This window comes from Rhinichthys klamathensis, unplaced genomic scaffold (genome assembly GCF_029890125.1).
Source record: "Rhinichthys klamathensis goyatoka isolate OS25496 unplaced genomic scaffold, OSU_Roscu_1.1 h1tg000229l_1, whole genome shotgun sequence".
NCBI classification, from domain to species: Eukaryota; Metazoa; Chordata; class Actinopteri; order Cypriniformes; family Leuciscidae; genus Rhinichthys; species Rhinichthys klamathensis.
The window spans coordinates 818,761-841,825 of record NW_026606753.1 but is presented as its reverse complement, the minus strand read 5'-3'; the positions used below and the strand labels follow the sequence as shown (position 1 = coordinate 841,825).

The 23,065-nt window shown below is 37.8% G+C and overlaps 1 protein-coding gene across 2 annotated transcripts in view; it reads left to right on the top strand.

The window, feature by feature from the left end:
• The window catches only part of lrba (LPS responsive beige-like anchor protein), a 268,042-nt gene that overhangs the window by 106,696 nt on the left and 138,281 nt on the right, over positions 1-23,065 (top strand). For both annotated transcript variants that reach the window (XM_056265070.1, XM_056265069.1), the window contains exons 34-35: positions 13,433-13,497; positions 16,355-16,463. In XM_056265070.1, the coding sequence (XP_056121045.1) occupies positions 13,433-13,497; positions 16,355-16,463 (174 nt within the window). The remainder of the gene's footprint in view (positions 1-13,432; positions 13,498-16,354; positions 16,464-23,065) is intronic.

Sequence of the window (23,065 nt, the reverse complement as noted above, 5' to 3'; positions counted from 1 at the left end):
TCTTGACCCAGTGTAACGGTCTTGGTCATATAGCCAGTCACAGAGGATAATGCAACATTGATAGTGTTTTGTGATCGATCTGCCTCCCCATCGGGTTTTTTAAGGCAGGTAGGATGAAGGATTGATAGCAGAGCTCTGTTTGAATCGTTTGTGTTTTTGTCCCAAAATGATCTGAATCCTCCCTTTGGAGATATTCGAAGACATTCGTACTTCAGGAAAATGTATTTATAAATAAATACAATTGTGTATATATTAGGGGTTACACAGACTAGTTGACTTTAATGCTCTGCCACGACTAGTCGCTGGTCATGGCGCAACAGGATAAGAAATCTTTAAGTCCACTTTTACGCTCCATTTCCACCAGTTACAATGACAAATAAATGCATACTCCGAGAGTACTACACAAGATATGTTTGATTATAACATCTGGATGCTCAAAATTGATCGGGTGAATGCACGTTTTAAACAGCTTATTGTACACACGTTAATCGCCTTTCTAAACTAATGAGCTTCTGCATTGTAACACACACATAGACAGTAGCTCGCACATCATGTGCTGATCGCGCGCACACAAACATTCAGTAGCGCCGAAATGTATTGTCAACACCGTTCTGTGATTTATCAATAAAATAGCTTAAAATCTGAAAAGTTCTAGCATTTAGGCATATTTCTTAAAAACTAAAACCCACAGCTTCACTTGTTGGTGCATTTGTCAGTCTTTATTAGGAGGAAATCAGTGATGTGGTTATAGAATTGTGTTTGTGGTGAGAGATTGAGCATGTGTGCATAATATGCACCGCATTGAGTGTTTGTGATTGGGGCTAATGGAGGAAGCCATAGGGTGCCCTTAGAGGAGGAGAGTCACTGAAGTGTGTGATACTCTATACACACACACACACACAGACACTCAGACACATATAGACACACATACACTCACATTAAGCCAGGGCTACTACAGATTTTCAGTGACTATCATTTTGCTTGAGTAAAGAGATTGTTGAATTATTCAGTATTAGCAAGGTGAGAATGTATCGTGGTGTTCACAGTAGCACACATACACAAGCACTCCTTGTATCTTTTTTTTATTGCTTTTATTTTCAGAAATAAAGCATTTCTCGTCCTCCTATAACCCTCCCTAAAGGTAATCCAGAGAGATCAGGCATCAGGCGGGGCGTCAGGGGCCGCATATATTTGCAGAAGTGAGGCGTGAGGTAGGGGTCCCTCCGTGAACCCAAGCATCTAGAAAAGAGGGAATAAATGACACGCTCTAATGCACCTATTTGTCATATCTGTCACGCTGTTGTGTAATGCTAATCTAATCAAAGGGGAGAATTTGGGTTCTGCCTGCCTCCACTGAAAAAAAGCCTCCGGCCCAAAACCCGTTCCAGTGGCGGCGCGTTGCAGGCCATGTGCTGCAATGAAAGGGCTGCGTTGCTGCTGATTACTTCAATAAATCATCTGAACTAAATTCTTTCAAAGCTGATGCAAATGTACTTTTATTGTGGGGGAGAAATGGTGGGAAAAGGCGGCAAAGCTCAAATGAGGTTGTGAGCCCTGTTTACCCCACAGGTAATTACACAGTCTTTTGTAGGGGGATAATTTTGTTTTATGAACGTGGCAGATTTTTTTCTTTCTCTTATTTGGAAGAAGAATCAAGAGGAACTTTAGGGTCTCTGATTGATCCTATGTTTAATCAGGACATGACATCCCTGCACAGGAAGTGCTGTTGTTGTAGACAGGAAGTAAAGCAGTCCTTTTGTTGACTGAATAGGCAATGAGAAAGGGAGGATGTTGATGGATTCGTTTTCTTTTGCTTACATTTCCTTCTTATCCCAAAATAGAAACCAGCCGGATGTGGTACCGTCTGCACAAATTTTCTAATTAATATCTATGGTACAAGATGGAGTGGGTTTGGGGCTAGAGGTCAAAGGTTGGGGTCACAGACTAGTTTTTAATCACTCAGGATCAGGAGGGTTGCTCTTCTGTTAGACAGCGATTCTTAACTGCAATTTTATTGCATCTCTCTAAAATGAATCCCTTTATTCTCAACACAGGATCAATTTTCATCATCTTCTATAAGCCTGTTGTGGTTTATTGCTTTTCACTTGTGTGTTATTGATAGTTGTTATATAAAGCTGTATTAAACATGCGACTTTTAATTGATTTTTTTTTTTATTGTAATTTTTTCCATTCTTTCAGCCCTTTGTTCTTTTATAGGCATGTGAAAGTATCTGATTCTGCTAACAAACCACAACTGACTCTAATGAATAAGTGTTGACATCCTCGTTATATCTGTATTATTGTTCTGGTAATGCTTATAATAATTTGTATGTATGTGTGTGCGTGTATATATAGGCTATATATATGTATATGTATTGATTAGATCTAGCATATTATCTGAAATCCTCTAATAATACTGTAATATACACTCACCGGCCACTTTATTAGGTACACCTGTCCAACTGCTCGTTAACACTTAATTTCTAAGCAGCACATGGCGTCAACTCTGCATTTAGGCATGTAGACATGGTCAAGACAATCTTCTGCAGTTCAAACCGAGCATCAGTATGGGGAAGAAAGTTGATTTGAGTGACTTTGAACGTGGCATGATTGTTGGTGCCAGAAGGGCTGGTCTGAGTATTTCAGAAACTGCTAATCTACTGGGATTTTCACGCACAACCATCTCTAGGGTTTACAGAGAATGGTCCGAAAAAGAAAAAACATCCAGTGAGCGGCAGTTCTGTGGGCGGAAATGCCTTGTTGATGCCAGAGGTCAGAGGAGAATGGCCAGACTGGTTCGAGCTGATAGAAGGGCAACAGTGACTGAAATAACCACTCGTTACAACCGAGGTATGCAGCAAAGCATTTGTGAAGCCACAACACGCACAACCTTGAGGCGGATGGGCTACAACAGCAGAAGACTCCACCGGGTACCACTCATCTCCACTACAAATAAGAAAAAGAGGCTACAATTTGCAAGAGCTCACCAAAATTGGACTGTTGAAGACTGGAAAAATGTTGCCTGGTCTGATGAGTCTCGATTTCTGTTGAGACATTCAGATGTTAGAGTCAGAATTTGGCGTAAACAGAATGAGAACATGGAACCATCATGCCTTGTTACCACTGTGCAGGCTGGTGGTGGTGGTGTAATGGTGTGGGGGATGTTTTCCTGGCACACTTTAGGCCCCTTAGTGCCAATTGGGCATCGTTTAAATGCCACGGCCTACCTGAGCATTGTTTCTGACCATTTCCATCCCTTTATGGCCACCATGTACCCATCCTCTGATGGCTACTTCCACCATGTCACAAAGCTCTAATCATTTCAAATTGGTTTCTTGAACATGACAATGAGTTCACTGTACTAAAATGGCCTCCACAGTCACCAGATCTCAACCCAATAGAGCATCTTTGGGATGTGGTGGAACGGGAGATTCGCATCATGGATGTGCAGCCGACAAATCTGCGGCAACTGTGTGATGCCATCATGTCAATATGGACCAAACTCCCTGAGGAATGCTTCCAGCACCTTGTTGAATCTATGCCACGAAGAATTGAGGCAGTTCTGAAGGCAAAAGGGGGTCCAACCCGTTACTAGCATGGGGTACCTAATAAAGTGGCCGGTGAGTGTATATATATATATATATATATATATATATATATATATATATATATATATATATATATATGGATTATACTATAATGGATTATACTAAAATATTTTGCTTTCTTCTTATTAATGAATAATGTAAGCAATTAATTTTTGCCAGCATTTATTTTTCTGTCTGTCCTTTTGCTATTAAAAAGCAGGAGAAAAAGCAGCGAGAGTGTTTTTCAAACTCTAATGTTATTCCAATTAATCTTCAGGATTCAATACAAGTTCAGTCAGTGACATTTGTGGCATAATGTCAGTTAACAGAAAATCATTTTGATGTATTCCTTAGTTAAACATAAATAATAAGAATTTTGGAAAAAAACAAACCGGAATCATGGTTACAATAAGTGCTCAATGAAAAAAAAATGCAAGGCAATAAATGTTTATAGTCACAAGTGTAATATTGCAACAAGACTTGTGTTAACAATTAAATAAAGTAATAGAATCACTTAGTTTGCCACACCATTGTGTTTATTCGCATAGCACAGTAGTTCCACAACATCTTTAGAGCCGAAATAATACACATTTTTATGATTTAATTTATGTGAGAAAACTGCTTTAGTGGCTGTTCACGCCTCGTCTAAAAACGCGTGGAATTTGCTGGCTAAACTCTCTCCTCTTTTCAAAAGCTTGTACTCCTGGGGTGTCTGCCGTTGCTAAGTAATCATGAAGACGAAGAAGTTTCAGCAGAGCATAAATGGATTTTCAGCCCTTGCATTAACTCTACTACTAGTTAATATTTATGGAGATGGGAAATGAAAAACCCGCCAGCTGTACTATGATCAGATGTTCGTCCATCTTGGCTGAGGTTTCGATGTTGTTACGGAAAGGCCGAAGCTGATCAGTTGGTTCTTGTCACATGACCTGAGGTGCGCTTGCGGCATTCTGAAAAGTTGCAATTTTTTTCATCTCGCTGCTGTGTATATGCACCTGGGAAAAACAAGTGTCACAATGCATGAGCGTCGAGACGGCGTCACTCTCTATTTGAGCACTCTTGTCTACATTTAAAATAACTGACTTGAGTTGACAAATTGACAGTTTACCATGCATATTATTATTAGTAGTATTAATTATGAATCAATTATTTTGTGTGGTAAAATTATGCTACAAATGCTGTTGATTAAGCTCAAATTGCATTGAACCTAGAACATTCCTTTAATACTTCCGAGCAGAGAGAGGAGAGCAGAAGGCTACAGAAGAATGAATGTGGGTGGGATGAGAGAGGAAGGATGAGCGTAAAACAACAGCTATCAAAGCATCCACTCCGTTCAGGAAATTGCGAGTGATAGGGCTTCAGATTAGGCCCTGCATATTACATGAAGATCATCTTTGAGTGTCCTCATCTTGCCATTCAAGGCATCCACGTGAAAGCCTTATGTTTCACTCGACCTAATTCTCTTTGACAACCATCACACATACACACACACCGCTTCACTGAAGAAGATATACCACCTGCTGTTGTACTGGAGAATATCACTTAAAAAGGTTTCAGCTTTTCAATAAATAATGCTGCCTGCGTTGAGACACTCTGACTAGGAGTAGAAGCTTGTGGATTTGATTTGTAAATAAGCTTGTTCAGCTAAAAATATACACACAAATAATATTTTGTTAAATGCTACTTTATATAAGCATCAGAGAAGCAATTGCAAACTGCTCTCAGATCGGCGTTGGTTTGGAAATCATCTCATCCATCTGCTTGACAGTGGCCTCCTGATAGCTGCGTGTCTGTCAGATATATATGGGACTCGGGCAGCCGTGTTTCCCTATATCACCCATTACCGCTCAGACCTTGTGTCAGGTCATCTATTCTTTAAGACATTTATCTTCTGAATGCCTCACACGTTGGAAAGGCTAAGGTGCAAAAGCAAGAAACAGTATCTTCATGTGCATGTTTGCGAAAGGCTGGGCCTGCTTTGGTATTCCCCATTTCCTGTGTTCTCATTTTAGTCTTTTTTTTTTTTTTTTTTTTAGATCATAAGCTGCTTAAAGAAATCATTTGGTTCTCTCTATACTTTGATCAGCAGCGTTTCACATCTGCTGTCCTGATATTGTTGATGATCATGACCAGGGAGTCTTTAATGTAGAGTTAACCTGTTAAACAGATGGGCACCTTCGTCAGTCAATACGTACTGGAGACACTGACTTCCCCCTGAGCACTTGGCATTTCTTAACCTCTGACCTTTAGGAAGAGGATGGAGAGTGGCCAGTGGCTCAAGAGTTTAACCCCCTGGAGTCACAGTGACTCTGGAATCAATACTCACAGGGTGAACGAAGGTAAGAGGAATCAATCGGTCGACTGTCCAGTGAAAGCCTCAGCAGTGACTGGATCTCTTCATCATTTCTCAACTGCGCACTGACTCCAGGCCAAGAAGCTTCAGTGTCAAAGTTCTTATAATAGTTCTTATGTAATTGTTGCAGTGATTTGTTTCCCCCCCTAGCTTTGAGTATCATTAAACTAATCCTGTGATCGCCTTCAGCCGATCCTGGTTAAATTCAGGGCCAATGTTTATTAAGGGTAAATAATTGGCAACTGTAAGCATTCTCTACTTTATAGAATCATATGAGACTGTAATTTATCTGATTATGCCAGTTTGTTTTGAAAAAATAGCCATTAATATGATTATGAATTGTAAGGTGTCTGTTTTTAAGAGTCATTACGGTAATTCTTCTTACTCGCTGCACAGTTAGAGATGGAGAGGATAAACATTGCAAATTGATGTAAAAAATGAATTAAACAACAAAAATACTGAATATTTAAATCAAACTATACTTGATGTAAGTCAGTCGGCATAGGCAGACAGCGTGGAGCGATAGAGACACCTCATGCTCACTCTCTGTCTCTCTCTCAGCCCAGCGCTATTCTGATTTTTTTTTTTTTTTTATTATAGATCTACAGAGATTCATGTTAGTCGAGATGTATGTTTATATACAGAGCTATAACAGACCTTCAATACCTGCACTGACTCTTTACGCGGTCTCTTACTAATTAGTGGCTTACAATATATATATATATACACACACACACACACACACACGCGCACACACACACACACACTAAAAACAAAACTAAGACTAAAAAAGACACTAATGATTTCTCACTTGAGCAGTTTTGGAACTTGTAATGGATATATTTATCTATTTTTTAAATAAGAACAATCTTAGTGTTAAATCTTTGTGTCAGTGCTGATATTAGTGTTAAAATATCTGTCATCAGTATCGGCCTTAAATTTCCTGACCGGTGCACCACTAAGAGACATTGGTTTTGCTCATTTTCACAAATCACGCCCAATAAAGCAGGATTACAATTTTTTCAGGGAAAATATGAGAGAAAAACAGTCGCATTATATTGTTACCTTTCGAACAGAACAAGAAACAGATTGAAATGTACAAACATTATAAACACCACAGTAAAAACATCTGCACACATCAGGGTGCAAGTGAGCTCTGGCCAGCAGGCTTTCTGACCATGATTGACTACTTCAAAGAATTGGTTTAGGACTTAAAACTGGCCTTTTAAAATGAAAAGCTATTCAGGGACATATGTGCTTGAAGTTCAGTGCAGACTGTTTGGTCTCGTTTAGTCCTGCCATTTTTAACTTTGCAAGTTCCATAAACGTCGCAGAACTGAAGAGGAATGTGGTTGAACCTGAGGTTGAATCTTTCTCCCTCCCCATCTCACAGTCAGACCTGGACCCCGCTGAGAGGCATAACATATACGTAAGGTTCAAGCGCAGGCCCAGGCCACGTGTTGTCTTTCCCCCTCTCCCTCCTCCACCCCAGACAACGACCCACGAGGGTCTCCGTGCCGGTGGATAACATTGCTCTCAGCATTCTTTGAACACAGGGTTCCGTTGAGGCCCAGAGAAAACACACTAACACCAACTGGCACTTAATTCTGCCGGCGCCCTGCCGATGCGAGCTATGCGTCCGGAGACGGGGCTCTTCCTGACAGGAAGTGAGAGGGAACGGCATGAGGAAAGCTTACGACTTGAGTGACTTTTAATTCACTCTCTGACTGCAATATAGTTGGCTGGGAAAGAGACATGTTATTGAGGCAAATCGTTTTTTTTTTTCTTTTTTAATGGTGCCGATGGACTAACGGCCCTTCATGCTAGCTTTTTCCTTTAACTGTTGAAGATCCTTACAGTAGCTTGATGTTTATCTGGTATACCTCATTCAGAATCTCCTTTCTTACTCATACTCTCTTTGTGTCACTATTTACATACATGGATATGTGTATTTACAAAATCAAAATCATATTATCACTGTGTGCATTCTCACCATGTGCTGAATATATAATAATCATTGTTTCTTTAGCCCAGAAAGGAAAACAACAAGATTTATGTATGCTATTATCATTCCTGTCAAGTCAAATTATTTCAGTCATCACCCTCCTCCTAAACTTTCAATAGAGAGAAGAAAAAAAAGCACTTTAACTTTTTTTTAAATAAATGAGCAGTTTTTAGAAATCTTTTGACACCTTCAAGCCCAGCTCATTGTAAGGAAGCTTCTAATAACATCTGTTTAACCACAATCCTCTATGGTCTTTAAATGTAGTCAGAGTAAATATTTGCTCCCCTTGTAAAGTCTCCTTGTGTGGAGTGTCCTCACAGAAACACAGGCCCTTGGCCGTTTGGGATTGTGTGTTTGCTTTAGAAGAGATAACATCTGAGAACATGCACAGGACTTGTAGAGCGTTCTGCTTGTCACATCAGTAAATTAAGCTGTCTGGACCTGCTGTCAGATGCCATTTTGATATTACGATGAGTTGATTGAAGTGGACCTTAACAAGTGGAAGTTTTAGCGCTGCAACATTAAGCTACCTTGAAGGGCAATATTAAAATTGAAAGTAAAAATAATAAGAGATAATCAAGAATATTAAAATAATAATAATACAACTAATTGAAGGGCAATATTAAAATTAATGATCAGTAAAAAAATCTATTTCAAAATGATTAATTACACAAAATAGTTTTCTGAAGATACAAAGGAAGATATTTTGTCTTTTAAAATAATATTTGAAAGTATGCTGACATAAAATAATGTAATGATGTAAGTTGTAAAAAAAATTATAAGAAAAAACTAATACAAAAAACAAACACAACTATTCCACAAATAAATAGAACAATGAAATCAAATCTACAAAATAAAAGTTCTAAAATAAAAATCTATAAAATCAAGCTTTAAGATTAGATTTTAAAGAACACGGAGGACAATTAAAAAATAAATAAAATAGGTATTAAATTTGACCATTTTAGAGCATAAAAAGAAAATGCCCTTTTCCTAATGTATGCAAGTGCAATGGATAGATAGGAAAGATATAGGTTACAAGATTAAATTAAAAGACCGATACTGTGGAGCCAACCACACAAAACCTTATATGCAAGTAAATGTATTTTAAAATACGCACAAAACCTAACGAGATTACTTGTCTATCAGGGTTCTATCTGCATAATTCTGAACATGCTGGAGTTTGTCAGTGTTGATTTTAAGACCACATAACATTGCAAAAGTAGATACTTTGTGGAAACATATTTTGTTTTGTTTGGAAAGTTAAGTGTTTTCCCTGTAAGTAATACAACACTGACATTTTAAATCTAGAATCTCTTTCCGTCGTTCAAAGCTGTACAGTAGCCACTTTTCTGTCATAAATCGCCTTGTGCTCTGTGGACAAGCCGTAACGTAAACTTCTGCTCGCTATGATCTGAAACAGCACTCTTACATGTGACGGATAATTTTTTTGTTTCATCTGAGCTTCAATCCCCCAGCCTGCAGAAAACAAACAAATACTTGTGATTATAACTGATGGGTCGGAAACTGTAGAGCGACTTGTTTATTTTCAATGAACGAAGCCAAACGCCATGCACATTTCCTTGTCTTGCCATTGTGGATGAGGCAAAACATTACATTGTAGGTCTGCGTTGTTTCATTTGTGTTTCAGTTGTGTTTTAGTTTGAGGGCAATTACGTTCTCTTGATCAGCAGTGATTAGGAATGCAGCGCCACGGTAATTATCATGGCAAAACTAAACAAAAGAATGCCTCATTGGATGACTTCTCTATGGAATCTAAAACATGTTGTTTGTGTGTCTCAGAAGAAAATTACTTTTGCTTTTTTTATATAAAAAAATGTAATTCAATTAAAACATTCATTTAAAGTATAAGGAATATGTTTTTTATGGGGACACATTACACTGATTTTGTTTACGAATGTGTTCACACACGCTCACACTATCCTGACGCAGATGCCACCAAGTTCTTTGTAAGAGCGTCACCAGGTCTCTCTCTCTCTTTTTCTCTCCCTCTGCATTCCCTTCACTCTGTATTACAAGCTTCTGTTTTCATCACGTAGACTCGCATAACGTAGATCTCTTCATCGCTCAAAAATAAGGATGATATAACTGATATATGTAATATAACTAAATAATATAATACAATTTACGATTAATCGCATCTAACATAAACGTTTTTGTTTATAAAATATATGTGCATATACATAATATATTTAGTGTATATATAAATTAGATATATGTGTATAAATACACACACATATATATATATATATATATATATATATATATACAGTATATATATATATATATATATATATATATATATATATATATATATATATATATATATATATATATATATATATATATATATATATGTATACACTCACCTAAAGGATTATTAGGAACACCATACTAATACTGTGTTTGACCCCATTTCGCCTTCAGAACTGCCTTAATTCTACGTGGCATTGATTCAACAAGGTGCTGAAAGCATTCTTTAGAAATGTTGGCCCATATTGATAGGATAGCATCTTGCAATTGTTGGAGATTTGTGGGATGCACATCCAGGGCACGAAGCTCCCGTTCCACCACATCCCAAAGATGCTCTATTGGGTTGAGATCTGGTGACTGTCGGGGCCATTTTAGTACAGTGAACTCATTGTCATGTTCAAGAAACCAATTTGAAATGATTCAAGCTTTGTGACATGGTGCATTATCCTGCTGGAAGTAGCCATCAGAGGATTGGTACATGGGCCTAAAGTGTGCCAAGAAAACATCCCCCACACCATTACACCACCACCACCAGCCTGCACAGTGGTAACAAGGCATGATGGATCCATGTTCTCATTCTGTTTACGCCAAATTCTGACTCTACCATCTGAATGTCTCAACAGAAATCAAGACTCATCAGACCAGGTAACATTTTTCCAGTCTTCAACTGTCCAATTTTGGTGAGCTCTTGCAAATTGTAGCCTCTTTTTCCTATTTGTAGTGGAGATGAGTGGTATCTGGTGGGGTCTTCTGCTGTTGTAGCCCATCAGCCTCAAGGTTGTGCGTGTTGTGGCTTCACAAATGCTTTGCTGCATACCTTGTTTGTCAGAATTGACCGTTCATATTTTTTTTCATAATGTATCTTCTTAATATTTCTTGATGATGATAATAATAATGTATTATACTATTTTATATAAAAATAAATAAAGATTTTTAAAGGATGTTTAGATATTTACTTGAAAAGTTGATGTTATTCAGTTGATGTTATTGAGTTATTGCACTATGTTAGACGTTTTGAGTTGCACGTCCAGAATCAGTGTACCAGAAGTCTCAATCTTGGATAGTTTGTTTGTATACCTGAGCATCAATAAAAGTGAAACTGGCATTTTACGCAAGTGTGTTTGGATGGATTTGACCTTGAGCAAGTGTTCCCTATATGCTAGTCTTTGTTTTTTTATCGAGACTGGAGGAAACGTATAAGGTCTGGAGGAAACGTATAGGTCAATTATAAATGTCCTTGATGAAGAGTCCTTATGACCGGTTTGAATCACAGTGGCTATCATTACAAGTTTATCTTTACGATACAAACTTTCCCAGGCACTGTTTGTGTGGCTGATAAAAGTCATGTTCTATCTTAGGACACAATCCTAGTCTTGATGACATGAATGGATCAGCCTGAGTGGTTGCTGTAACGACAGGACCGGGGCAGAGGTGGCTGGGTTGTAGAAGCACCTCTCTTAGGTCAGGGTCAGAGTTGAAAGGTCACAAATGGCTGGCTGTATCCACTCATCAGGTCAGAATGGAAACCGCATTGGATACCATAAAACCGTATCAGGGCCCTATCACAATGACTGGTTGAAATCCAATAACCGTCAGCCTTGTCCCCAACGCACAGCACTGATCGTTAAGGCTTTTTGATTGGGGTCATTGCTTCCTTTAATTAAAGAATAATGCCTTTCCCTCACCCATCGAACATTCATTTATCTTTGTAGTGAAAATGTATTTGTGTGCTTGGTTGATGACAGCTGCTACTTTCTCCTGACAAAATATCCTAATGCAGTTTCTCCCAAAAATGTAATCTAATGGACTTTAGTTGGCTGTTTAGTCTGAAAAAACACCTTCCTGTTTTCCCTTCATACTGCACAATTTTCCTTTCGACTTCAGCCTGGAACTTTTTTTATTTTCCCTGTCTTTTTCCATCTTCTACAATGTAATTGTAATACAATGTACACCCAGAATTAATTCAGTCGATATGGAATAAAAAACAAAACAAAATAAGAAATGGCATTTTATTCAGTTTTTGTAAAAGTAATGCGTTCTTCTATCCCAAATTTCTCTGTTTTTTTTTACTGTGGCACTCTCAGAACATTCTGTTGGTTTGCTCTATGCTGTTTGGTTGAGACTGGACTTGACCAATTGTAGATGGGTAAAGTGTCAAATAGTTCCTTTTTGAAAATAATTATTTAGCAATTCCGTTTGTTAATGTGAGTGGTACAGAATTTACAATCTTTTCCTTCAACTTTATTATTGGTTTGCTGTATTGGCTCTGTTGAAATTATGTATATACTGTAGATGGTTTGGTAAACTAATGGTGAGTAATGAGTAACCAAGCGTAGCTTGCTGTCTGAAAACTGATGTAAGATTTACTTAAATATGCTTCCTTAAATATTTATGCTGGAGATTCCAAAGTAAAATGCATATAATGTGGGAATTAACAGCTGTTATAGTGAACAAAGCCTCTGCAATATATAAAGGCGTACACATATTGACATTTTAAATTTTTGTTTAATTTGGTTTCAGGCTCACTTTTCTTCTCTCAGAGGATGGTGAAACATTTCCTTCCTAATAAGCAAGTAGATTTGCCCTGTTTCGTTTTCATTTATGACCTTAAAAAATATTGCAGGGTATTAAAAAATAAATCATCATCATTATGAAATGATTGCTTGTGTTGCACCTCTACTTAGAAGCACTCTCTGTTGGCCGAAACAAATGAGACATTAGGGTCGGACCGTTACCCTCCTGTCTCCATGATACAGTCTTGAAAAGAGCCCTCGAGAATACACAAGCGACTTTGTACATACTCATGACCTGGTTGTTATTATTATTCTTGAGACGATCACAGGGAAGTGTTGAAAGGTTGGCGCAGCTGTGAAAAATGTCAATGATTTGGTCTCGCTCCTAGGCTATTAAACATTACTGAAAGCTGTGGTTTCAGGAGTTGTTTAGACTAACACCTTTTACAACAACCGGGTGAGACCTGTTAAAGTTTTTGAGGGGTGTGCTTGGTTAAAGGCAATCTTGAACATTGAAGATACATTCTAAACATGTTAGAGGCCCGTTTTGCTTTCTTCCATCCTTCCCCAGTGATCACATCCTCTGTATGAAGTTTGTGGATGATGATGAAGCTTGTTTTCTGATATTCTGACTAAACCCAACCTTCCTCTCTCTGCTTGTTGTATGCATTGTGTGTAAAGTCTTTTTTATTTCTCTCCACAGGAGTGGCAGAATTCCATCCAAAAGAATGCGGGTTTGGCCTTCATCGAGCTTGTGAACGAGGGCAGGTAATTATCTAATCCCATCCTCTGACCCTTTCTTAGCCACCTCCTCATTATCTTCTGGCATACAACGCTATGTTGCGTGTGTACGATCAGATCCTGTTTGGGAGGTAATCGATGTAATGTGGAAAGGGGATCTACAGGGTGACCTGGAGTTCAAGGCGTCTGTCAATAACTTGGCTTGTTCCCATATGTTTCTGAGAGGGCAGCAGCGCCTTAGTTTCTTGTCCACCTCCTGGGAAATCGTTCTCGTATCTTGCTGTTTTCAGACAGGTTTATGTCTCATCTTTTGGACTCTTTTACTCAGACACCCTTTGGGATGGAAGAATCTCTGTCTTCAATTTCAAGCCCTTAGATCTTTCAGATGGCTCTCATTTGTAACTTAGCAATGTAAATTAATGTTAATGAATGCTGCCGTGCTGATGAGCTCTCCAGAAATGTTAATGAATTCAGTGATGCGCTGAGGCTCTTCCACCTTAACTGCTGGCCATCTTTACAGCTCTTTTTCAAACACATGCTTTTCTTTTGGAAAGTAGGGTCAATGTTTAGACAACATCTGGCACACCAGCACCTGTCATAGAGATATCACTGTAATCCTAGCTCTAAAGTGCACATCGAATATGCCATTATAATGCTTACTGGACTAAAATTATGATCATCAATACTGATTTACAGTAGTCACAGTGTTTTCCCAAAGTCAAGTTGAATTCTTGAAGCTCAAAGAAAAGAACTTAAACGAATACCAGTGTTGGGCAAGCTACTTGGAAAATGTAGTAAGCTAAGCTAGCAGTTACTCTACATTAAATAAAGCTTCACTACACTGAAGCTACCGCCCTGAGAAATGTTGCAAGCTAAGCTACATCAACAGTGCAAAAGTACCAACCAACTTCATTCCAAGTCAATGTTATCTCAGTGATCAGTAAAACTGTCAGTCAAACAGATAGGCAGGCATAATTGTTCAGTTCAATTGTTTATTTAACAACTGTTCCAAACCAATTTGGCTACAATAACAAAACCGCAACTATATAAATCCATATAGCTATATAAAACCATAACTATAACAAAACCAGGTGTCGAGAGTTTGTGCATCTTTCCATCAAGTCTTGCGTGTCAGCCCTAGGATTGTTACGTGATGTCACCGTCCGGAGCAGAGGGTGGTTGTAATGCACCAAAAAGCTAGTTGCCAACTGCCATAAAACAAAGAAGTAGTAGTCTACGATAGGGTTGTGCCGATAGACGATATCATCGTCCATCGTGATGGCTGACAGACTCATTATTTATTAAATTTTTTTTAAAAACACAGCTTTCGTATTGCTCTCACGACTCTCAAAGTCATACTCCAACCGGTCCAATTTAAAACGGTTTAATTTGGCGTGAGATTTACTTGGGCAGCGTGAAAGCGTGTGCCTCACGCCATGATATTACCATTTGTATAATCGATAATCTAATCTTTTGTTTGTTTCTCTAGATTGTCATATCATAAAGTAAGTCAAAACAGATAAAGAAAGGAAAGAAAGCAAAAGGGTGATAGAATGAAGGGCAGTCACAGAGAGTGGGCTGTGTTATTGATGGCAGTCGGGGTGAGAGGGGTGGGAGAGGGTCACTGCAGAGTCCCTGGCACGTCCGCTCCCCCGCTGCCCGCCGCTGACACACCAGGCTCGAGTTTCAGCCCTCCACCCTCCGCCTGTTATTCTTCCACTTTGCAGAGGCCTAAGCCTCCTGACCTGCTGAGATACTCATCTCTGTCCCTGGGGGGAATGTTTTATTAGGCCATGGCTTGTGTTGTTCACAAATCTGCCCGGGGTGTAAATGTGCTGTTTCAAGATCAGGTTCCTCCCTGTCTGTGCTAACCCGGGGCACCGTGGTTAGGAAAAACAATGCTGATTCACAAACAAGACTCTGAGATGGAAAGAACAGCTTCAGGTTTTGATGAGGGTTGACAAACAGTAGCAGTAAAACCAGGATATGTCTGATCTCCCATCAGCCCCTATAATCATCAGATGTCCTGTGATAAGAAACTGTGTGTGTGTGTTTATCCAAAGAAGGCTGTTCTTACATATGTAGAAACATGAGCTGGGGTGAGACGTGCCCCTTCTCCACACCCCCTACATCCGTATCTTGTTAGATACGTATCATTTACAAATCAATCGCTGGTTGTTTTAGTGGGGGTGGTTTTTAGCTGCCGTGCTAAATATGATTTTCTGCTTGTTTTACATGGTGTAGTTAAGTGGGTTTAGCGTACTATTTACACTTTGATGGCCTAACAACTGTGTTATTAAATCAGCAACATTTATTTCACAGATTAACAGTTGAGAGACGTGGAAGATATCCTTTTACTATTTTGTAGGCCAACATCTTTCATTGTACATTGGAATTTATATCAGTATTCTTTAATATGGATGCACGATATACCAATACAACATAATTCATCGACGATATTGGCAGAGATTATTATTAATATTTATTGTATCGGCCAATATTGGTTGTTTATCAGCTTATATTTATTATTTATATTATATTTATTAACTTTTTTTTTTGTATAAAGTAGTATAGATTTATAATATCAGCCATAGTATGAAAATAGGTATTGGCTTATTTGTATCACAATTTCACTATAGGTGGATCTGTTATGTCTGTAAATGATTTCTGTTGCATCTCTTACGATCAGTACATTTTTTTTAATAAATGTAAAAATACATCTGTGATTTGTTTTCCGATTTAGTTTACTCGGATCTGTATGAAATGCTAACTTGGATTCAGTTATCCTAGCAACACAAACTGCATAATTATTGAAAATAATTCAGACAGAATCATGTGATGTCGTGTATGAACTCTTAATGTTCAATGTGTTTTTGATGTGCAGACTGCTGAGCCACACCATGAAGGACCATCTGGTGCGTGTAGCTAATGAGGCCGAGTTCATTCTGAGCCGCCAGAGAGCAGAGGACATCCACAAACACGCTGAGTTTGAGGTGAACACACACACACACACACACACACACACACACACACACCCATGAAATGACTTGATTGACACCACTAAATATTGCCCATGCTTCCTGCACTATTAAATGGGCCAAAAATACTGATGACTCATGTTGCAGTTGTGAAGCTTTTATCTTTAGCTTACTAATGCTGGATTTATTTGATCAAAAATACATTAAAAGCAGTAATATTGTGAAATATTATTATATTTTAAATTGTTTTTTTTTTAAATACTATATTTTAAAATGTAATTTGTTCCTGTGATGGCAAAGCTCAATTTTTAGTGTCTTTAGTGTCACATGATCCTCCAGAAATCATTCTAACATGCAGATTTGAGGCATTTCTTATTTTTAGCAATGTTGAAAACAGTTGTTCTTCATAATATTTTGTGGAAAACTTGATACATTTAGTTCATGATTCTTTGATCAATAGAAAAATTCAAAAGAACAACATTTATTTGAGAGAGTTTTTTTTGTAACAAAGTAAAAGTCTTTAAACTTTTACTTTGTCTCCAGACTTTTGACAATCAAAAAAAAAAGGACAATCCCTTCAATATGTCCTGCCCCAACTTACTGTTTCAACGGGAAATACATCAACTCAGGAAAAAAATGAATTTGTAAAAAAAATACAAATTGCAAGTCAATTCATTTCATGGGATCTTGAAGACTTCTGCTGCAGCTGAGTGAAGCAATAACTAATTTTTCTTGATGTATTGTACAAACAAGCCACTTTCACTTCATGCAGATGTATTCTGTTTTCAGGGTTGATTTACAATTTTAAAAAACTGTTGTAAGATTTAATGAAATTGTTAAGCCCCTGTGAGGATATTAAAAAAAGAAAGTTGTGTCTGTCGGAACTGAGAAGCTGCCAACGTGAGGGAGAACAAATGTTTTCTTTTCAAACACAACTTATATGCAAGAAGGTTTCAAGCTTTGGCTAGAGAGATTGCGTTTGGCATGTATCTTACCAAAACATAGCAGCACAGTTGATTTATTCCTTCTAGCACAGCCATGGGGCATTCCTCCACCGCTGCCCCGCCAAACACGCACACACATCACCTCTTTTATCACTGCAGTCTCGCTTTCTCATGCCTTCCATCATTCTCCATTTCTGTCTACCTGCTCCTTTCCCCCCCACGATTCCCCTCGGACTCATGTTCTGCCTGTTGTGCTCCCTTTGTGAGAGAATTTCACCAGAGACAGGAATACAGCACCTTCATTTCTATCTTCCTTTCGTTTCCCATCCCTCCCTTTAGTTCTGTCTGGCACTGGGGCAGGATGTGACAGTGTAAAGGCGGAGTGGGCTCTGCTCTGTTCAACATCTCACACCCTCCAGTTGTAAAACGTTATGCTTTCAGAAAGGTTCAAGGCAGGGTCTCTGAACTGAGACTATAATAGGAAAACATTTGAAGTACAGTATTAAAAGTAAACATGTAAAATCGGGGAAAGCGATCATGTATCTTGTCTGTGAGAGGTTCTGCAGTAGTCTGCTTTGTTAGGGTCATATGTGATTGGCCTATACACTTATTTTGGCAGCTGCTCCCAACTTCTCACTGTTTTTTGGAAAACAAAAGAGTTCTGACTCCCACACGTGATCCTCCAGTTGTCATCATCAGCTCAAAGAATCAGAATCACATTATTCGCCCCTGCAGGAACAGGAGTTGATTTTTTTTCCTAGTTGTGAGAACTAGATCAGTGGTTCTCAACTGGTTTGACCGTTGAATTTTGACCCAATTCAAATATATACTGTATACAATTATAAAATTATATTAAATTTGCTTTTAAAACCAAACTGTTCCACTTTACTTAACATACGCATAAATTGTAAGAATATGACTAGTACTGAATGATGATACAGTATAAGGTAAAGCTATTAAAGGACAAGTTCGGTATTTTACACTTAAAGCCCTGTTTTAAGATCGTTTCTGATGAAATAGAACGGTTAAGATTGAAATTTGGACACATGCTTCTGGCCCGCAAATTTTCGGTTTCTGTGGTTGCACCCCCCACCTCCACAATGGTTGCATAGGTGCACTGAAACAATCCTTCATAAAACGCATTAAACTTTAGTTTACAAAGACGTGAAACTCACCGAGTGGTCTGGGGTGTTCACTGATATGCTCACACAAAAATCGCTGCAAAAGATGCTTTCCAACAGGTTTCTAATGAATCAGTTGAGCCAATGCCCAAATCATTGTAAATCAGACTAAATTGATCATAGTTTCAATCATGGACTGAATCAGTCTGATTTAATCAGTCCCTCCAGGATTTCACCATTTTTTTGTGTGATTTTTGCGATCAAAATAACTGATTTTGTGGTGGTAATTTCCAGAAATTTGTGAAAAAATTTGCGATTTTTATATTTTATAATTAGGACATCACATTTACCATAATAGTATTATGTCAGATGCACAATAGTCATACATGACACAAATCACAAACAAAATGCATCAAGCTTGTTTATTTGGTCTAATCAAATTCTTTTTTTTTAATTGTGCTGTAGCCTATTGTTGTTGCTTGATTAACATTAACAACACTGACAACAGCAAGTAAATTAGGTTACTGTCACTTTAAGACCTACTACAGTAATGACAAACTTCCCAATCAGTTATTACTGATTGTTTTACGTAAATACTTGCCAAGATGAATATTTTGAAGCAATTGTAGCTATGTGTATTTGTTCAAGCGCTATAAAGAGAATTCAATATTCTAACTAGGCCGACAGGCAGTGACACTCAGTCAGTCAGTCACACACACACACTTGCAGTCAGAGACAGACTGTCACTCGACTAGCTGAAATTAGTTTTCTTTCACGATATACTGCGCTTTTAATAATTCTTTTTAGTACCATCGAGCATACTTTTTGTTATGTCATTCAATCATGTTAAACGCGTTAATAAGTTTGCCGTACTGCCCAATGAAAACCTGGGCGCTTATGTGAGAGGGCAGGAGAGACGCATTTTCTTTCGCCATGTTTCTGACAGACCGCTCAGGCGCTCGCAGACATCACGCGTGCGCAACATCTGTACCCACGTAAAAATGCATTGAAACTTTAACTAGAGATATTTCAATTGGGTGATTATAATTTAATGTTTTGTGAGGTATTTTTTTTTAATTTTTGTGATTATTTTGCGGTTAAATTGGAATTATGCAGGATCGCAAAAAAATTCGACATTTTGTTGATTTTGCGTTGTATTCAGCGATCGCAGAATCGCGAAAAACTGGAGGGACTGTTTAATCACTGAATCTTTTAAATGACCCACTCAATAAACCACAGTTTGTGTCCAACTCGAAATGAGCCGAGAACCGGAACATTTTTTGGAATGTTAATTTCAAGAAAAATCCTTATTTGATGTACTGACTGCTTGCTTATTTTTTTGATTGTATAACACATTATTAAGACTAATTATTTACCAAGGCAAATATAGTAAAAATATTACAATTTTAAATAACAGTTTTCTATTTTAATATATTTTAAAACCTGTGGTGCTCTTCGCATGTCGGTCAAAAATGACAGCATTTTTTCTTTTTTATTACAATGAAATTAATGTACTATATTTTAGTTCGATAATGTTTTTTATTTAATATTTTTATATTTTTTAGGGGATTTTATTGTAGTAAATTATATTTACGCTGTATTTATAATTCATTTATTTACTTAGTATAGACCTGAAAATTACATTTCCAACTTAAACTGAAATTTTCAAAGTAAATCTTGAATGTTTTAGACCACCGACTTATGTTTGATCTCTTTTCAAGGACGACACTTGGCAGATTATTGCTGAAATGAAAATGGTAAAAAAAGGTGAACTTCAAAAAAGTTACAGAATTGTATGTTTATTGTTATGAAAAATGCACAAAAATACCATTTTCAATTTTTTTATGAAATATATATTTTCAAAAACATGTTTTACTCTAAAACTGAAAAAAAATAAAAAAAATCAAAGCCCATATTTGAGATTGAATCTAAAAAAAATAGCTTTCAGTAAGATTTTGTTTGGCCGCAGTAACAAGTTTTCACCAGATGAAATTTCACCGCATTAATTTCCAATGCGGACGTTATTGACCACGAGGAGCACAAGTGTGACTATTTTTTTCAGGACCATTTAACCTTTTCGAATCATGTCCATGATTTTTTTTTTTTTTTTTTTTTACATAGCAAGTGCCAAAACCTTTATCAAGTTTCATACCATGATTTTTTTGTGTGTTCACATAGCAAGTGCCAAAACATTTACCAAGTTTCGTACCATTCTGATGAAGTAATAAAAAAAAAAAAAATAACGTAACATTTTTCGGTCAAAAGTGACCGAAGAGCACCACCCCAAGAGGGTTAAATGTAATTTATTCCTATGATGGCAAAGCTGAAAATTTCAACAGCCATTCCTCTAGTCTTCAGTGTCACATGATCCTTCAGAAATCATTCTAATATGCTGATTTGATTGGGTCAAAAAAAAATTTATCATCTTATCAATGTTTGTAGATTATTTGTGCTGCTGGTATCCATGTGTTCATATGGGCTGGCATCTCACAAATGACAACAGATTTAATGACACAGCCATTACAGCAGTAACACTCAACACTACAAAGTGCCTGCAGGCATGTGCCTTGTACAACAGCTGAGAGCTGGCAGTGTTGGTTGAATATACCCTGCTTAAACAAGCTTCCTTACCTCACAGTGACATTTAGAGGGAACCTCGGAACACCCTTTCTCATCATTCCCGCTGCCCCAAATTCCCAGGATTGGCCAAATTCTCCCAGACGCTCCGTGGAAGACGGCCGCACTCTGGGGACATGCTTGGCTTTCCTTTTTTACTCTAATTGGCCCCTCTGGTCCGATTCTTTCTGCTTTTCCAGCCTCACTCACCGCACAGTGGAGAATGTATTATTCTCAGAAATACTACTGTATATTCTGCCAAATGTGGGGGGAAAATGCACAAATGATCAATGTCAGGCACATTAGTTGGATGCTAATAAAAAAATGCTAAACATACATTGAGATGTTACACTCTTCAGCTAAATCTATCCATTTTAAAATGAGGTGAAAATATTCCCTCAACATTACATGAATAAAAGGCCATGGTATTATTTAATTCTCCACCTAAAATCTCCCATAATGTTGTTCTCTGTGGAGCAGGGTTTTTCAATCAGACTGTTTCACATGACTTGGCCAGCACTGTCAGGTGCAATTATGCCATATTTTGTCACTCAGAGTCTAAAGTCAGAAGCGTTCCATGACGAAAACCATACACTGTGGAGCTCCATTGACCCAAACTCTGCTTTAATAAGAGAAATTGTTGTTGGACAGGCAGGCAGATAACTGGGAATTTTCTAAAGGAGAGCATTGGCTACATTTACAGTCACCATGGCCACCCCCCCCCCCCCCCCCCCCAAAAAAAAACAATGGTAGGGGAAACGTGTCTGTAGAAAAATCCTAAATTGTGTACCAAAATTTCTCTGAAAAGTGGATACATCTGGAGAAAGTTGTCAAAGTTTGATTATTTATTCTTTTTTTTTCTTACTGCATGTCTTCTCAGTCTGTACATAGCACAAATTTCTCAAGAATCTATCTCAGTATTGAAACCCTTCACTTAGATATAGTTGCTCCTCTGTGACCCCTGAAAAGCAGTAAGCCTCTGATAAGTGCAGCACTGATATTGCTGTATTGATTTTCCTCCATTCCGGCTCTTGCCATCTTCCCTGAGCCACTGGTTTCATTTTGCACGGCCACAATAAAAATAACAGGCCAGTGAAAGATACCCCTGGGGGAATCGCACTGCCTCTCCATCCTGAAGAGTAGTTTACACAGGATTTGGATGTTTAAGGGAACAACATGAAATATGAGACATATGAGAACCAGAATGGTTGGAAAGTTTAGTTTTTTTGTTTGTTTCATTCATGAATTACTGTGTCTAATGCTGTAGCCTTGACTATTCAGAATGAGGATAATTTAGGCTACCTGTTAGTTGACGGAGATCAACAGTGATGTCACTTAAGCAATATTCGAACAGGGCTTGTTAATTCCTTGAGGGATTTAAGGAAATTTGTGTTTCACATCTGTGTTATTCTCATTCAAACTTGGTAAAAATTACAAAGAAAATTACATGATTTTTTTTTTTTGCTAACTCAGGGGTCCTCTGAGAAATCTAATCCTGCCCAGTAGAAATGTCTTCAATTATGGTGTATTATTTTTTTCCACATCACTTCTCGTTTATTTTAAACTTCATTTGTTGATTTAAACTTCATTTGTTGAATACTAATAACCTAAATTGTTTGCTAATTTATGTTAAGATTTACTGCCTTGTGCACCTTCTTTCATGATTTACAACTTTATGAGTAAAAGAAAATGCAACGTTCCATTTCAATTCATTCCAGAGACCAAAAATTACCAATATCCCTATGCTAAACATACATGGATCATTTGAGAAGGAATCTATGGTTCACGTAAACTGAACCAAGGAGAAAATGCAATATTAGGACAGTTTAATATCTGTTTCAGAACAAAGCAAACAATTTACAGGTCTGAAAACAGTACATTTTATTGAACATTACTCAATAATGGCATGCTTGTATGTGAAGCATGGACTTCTACG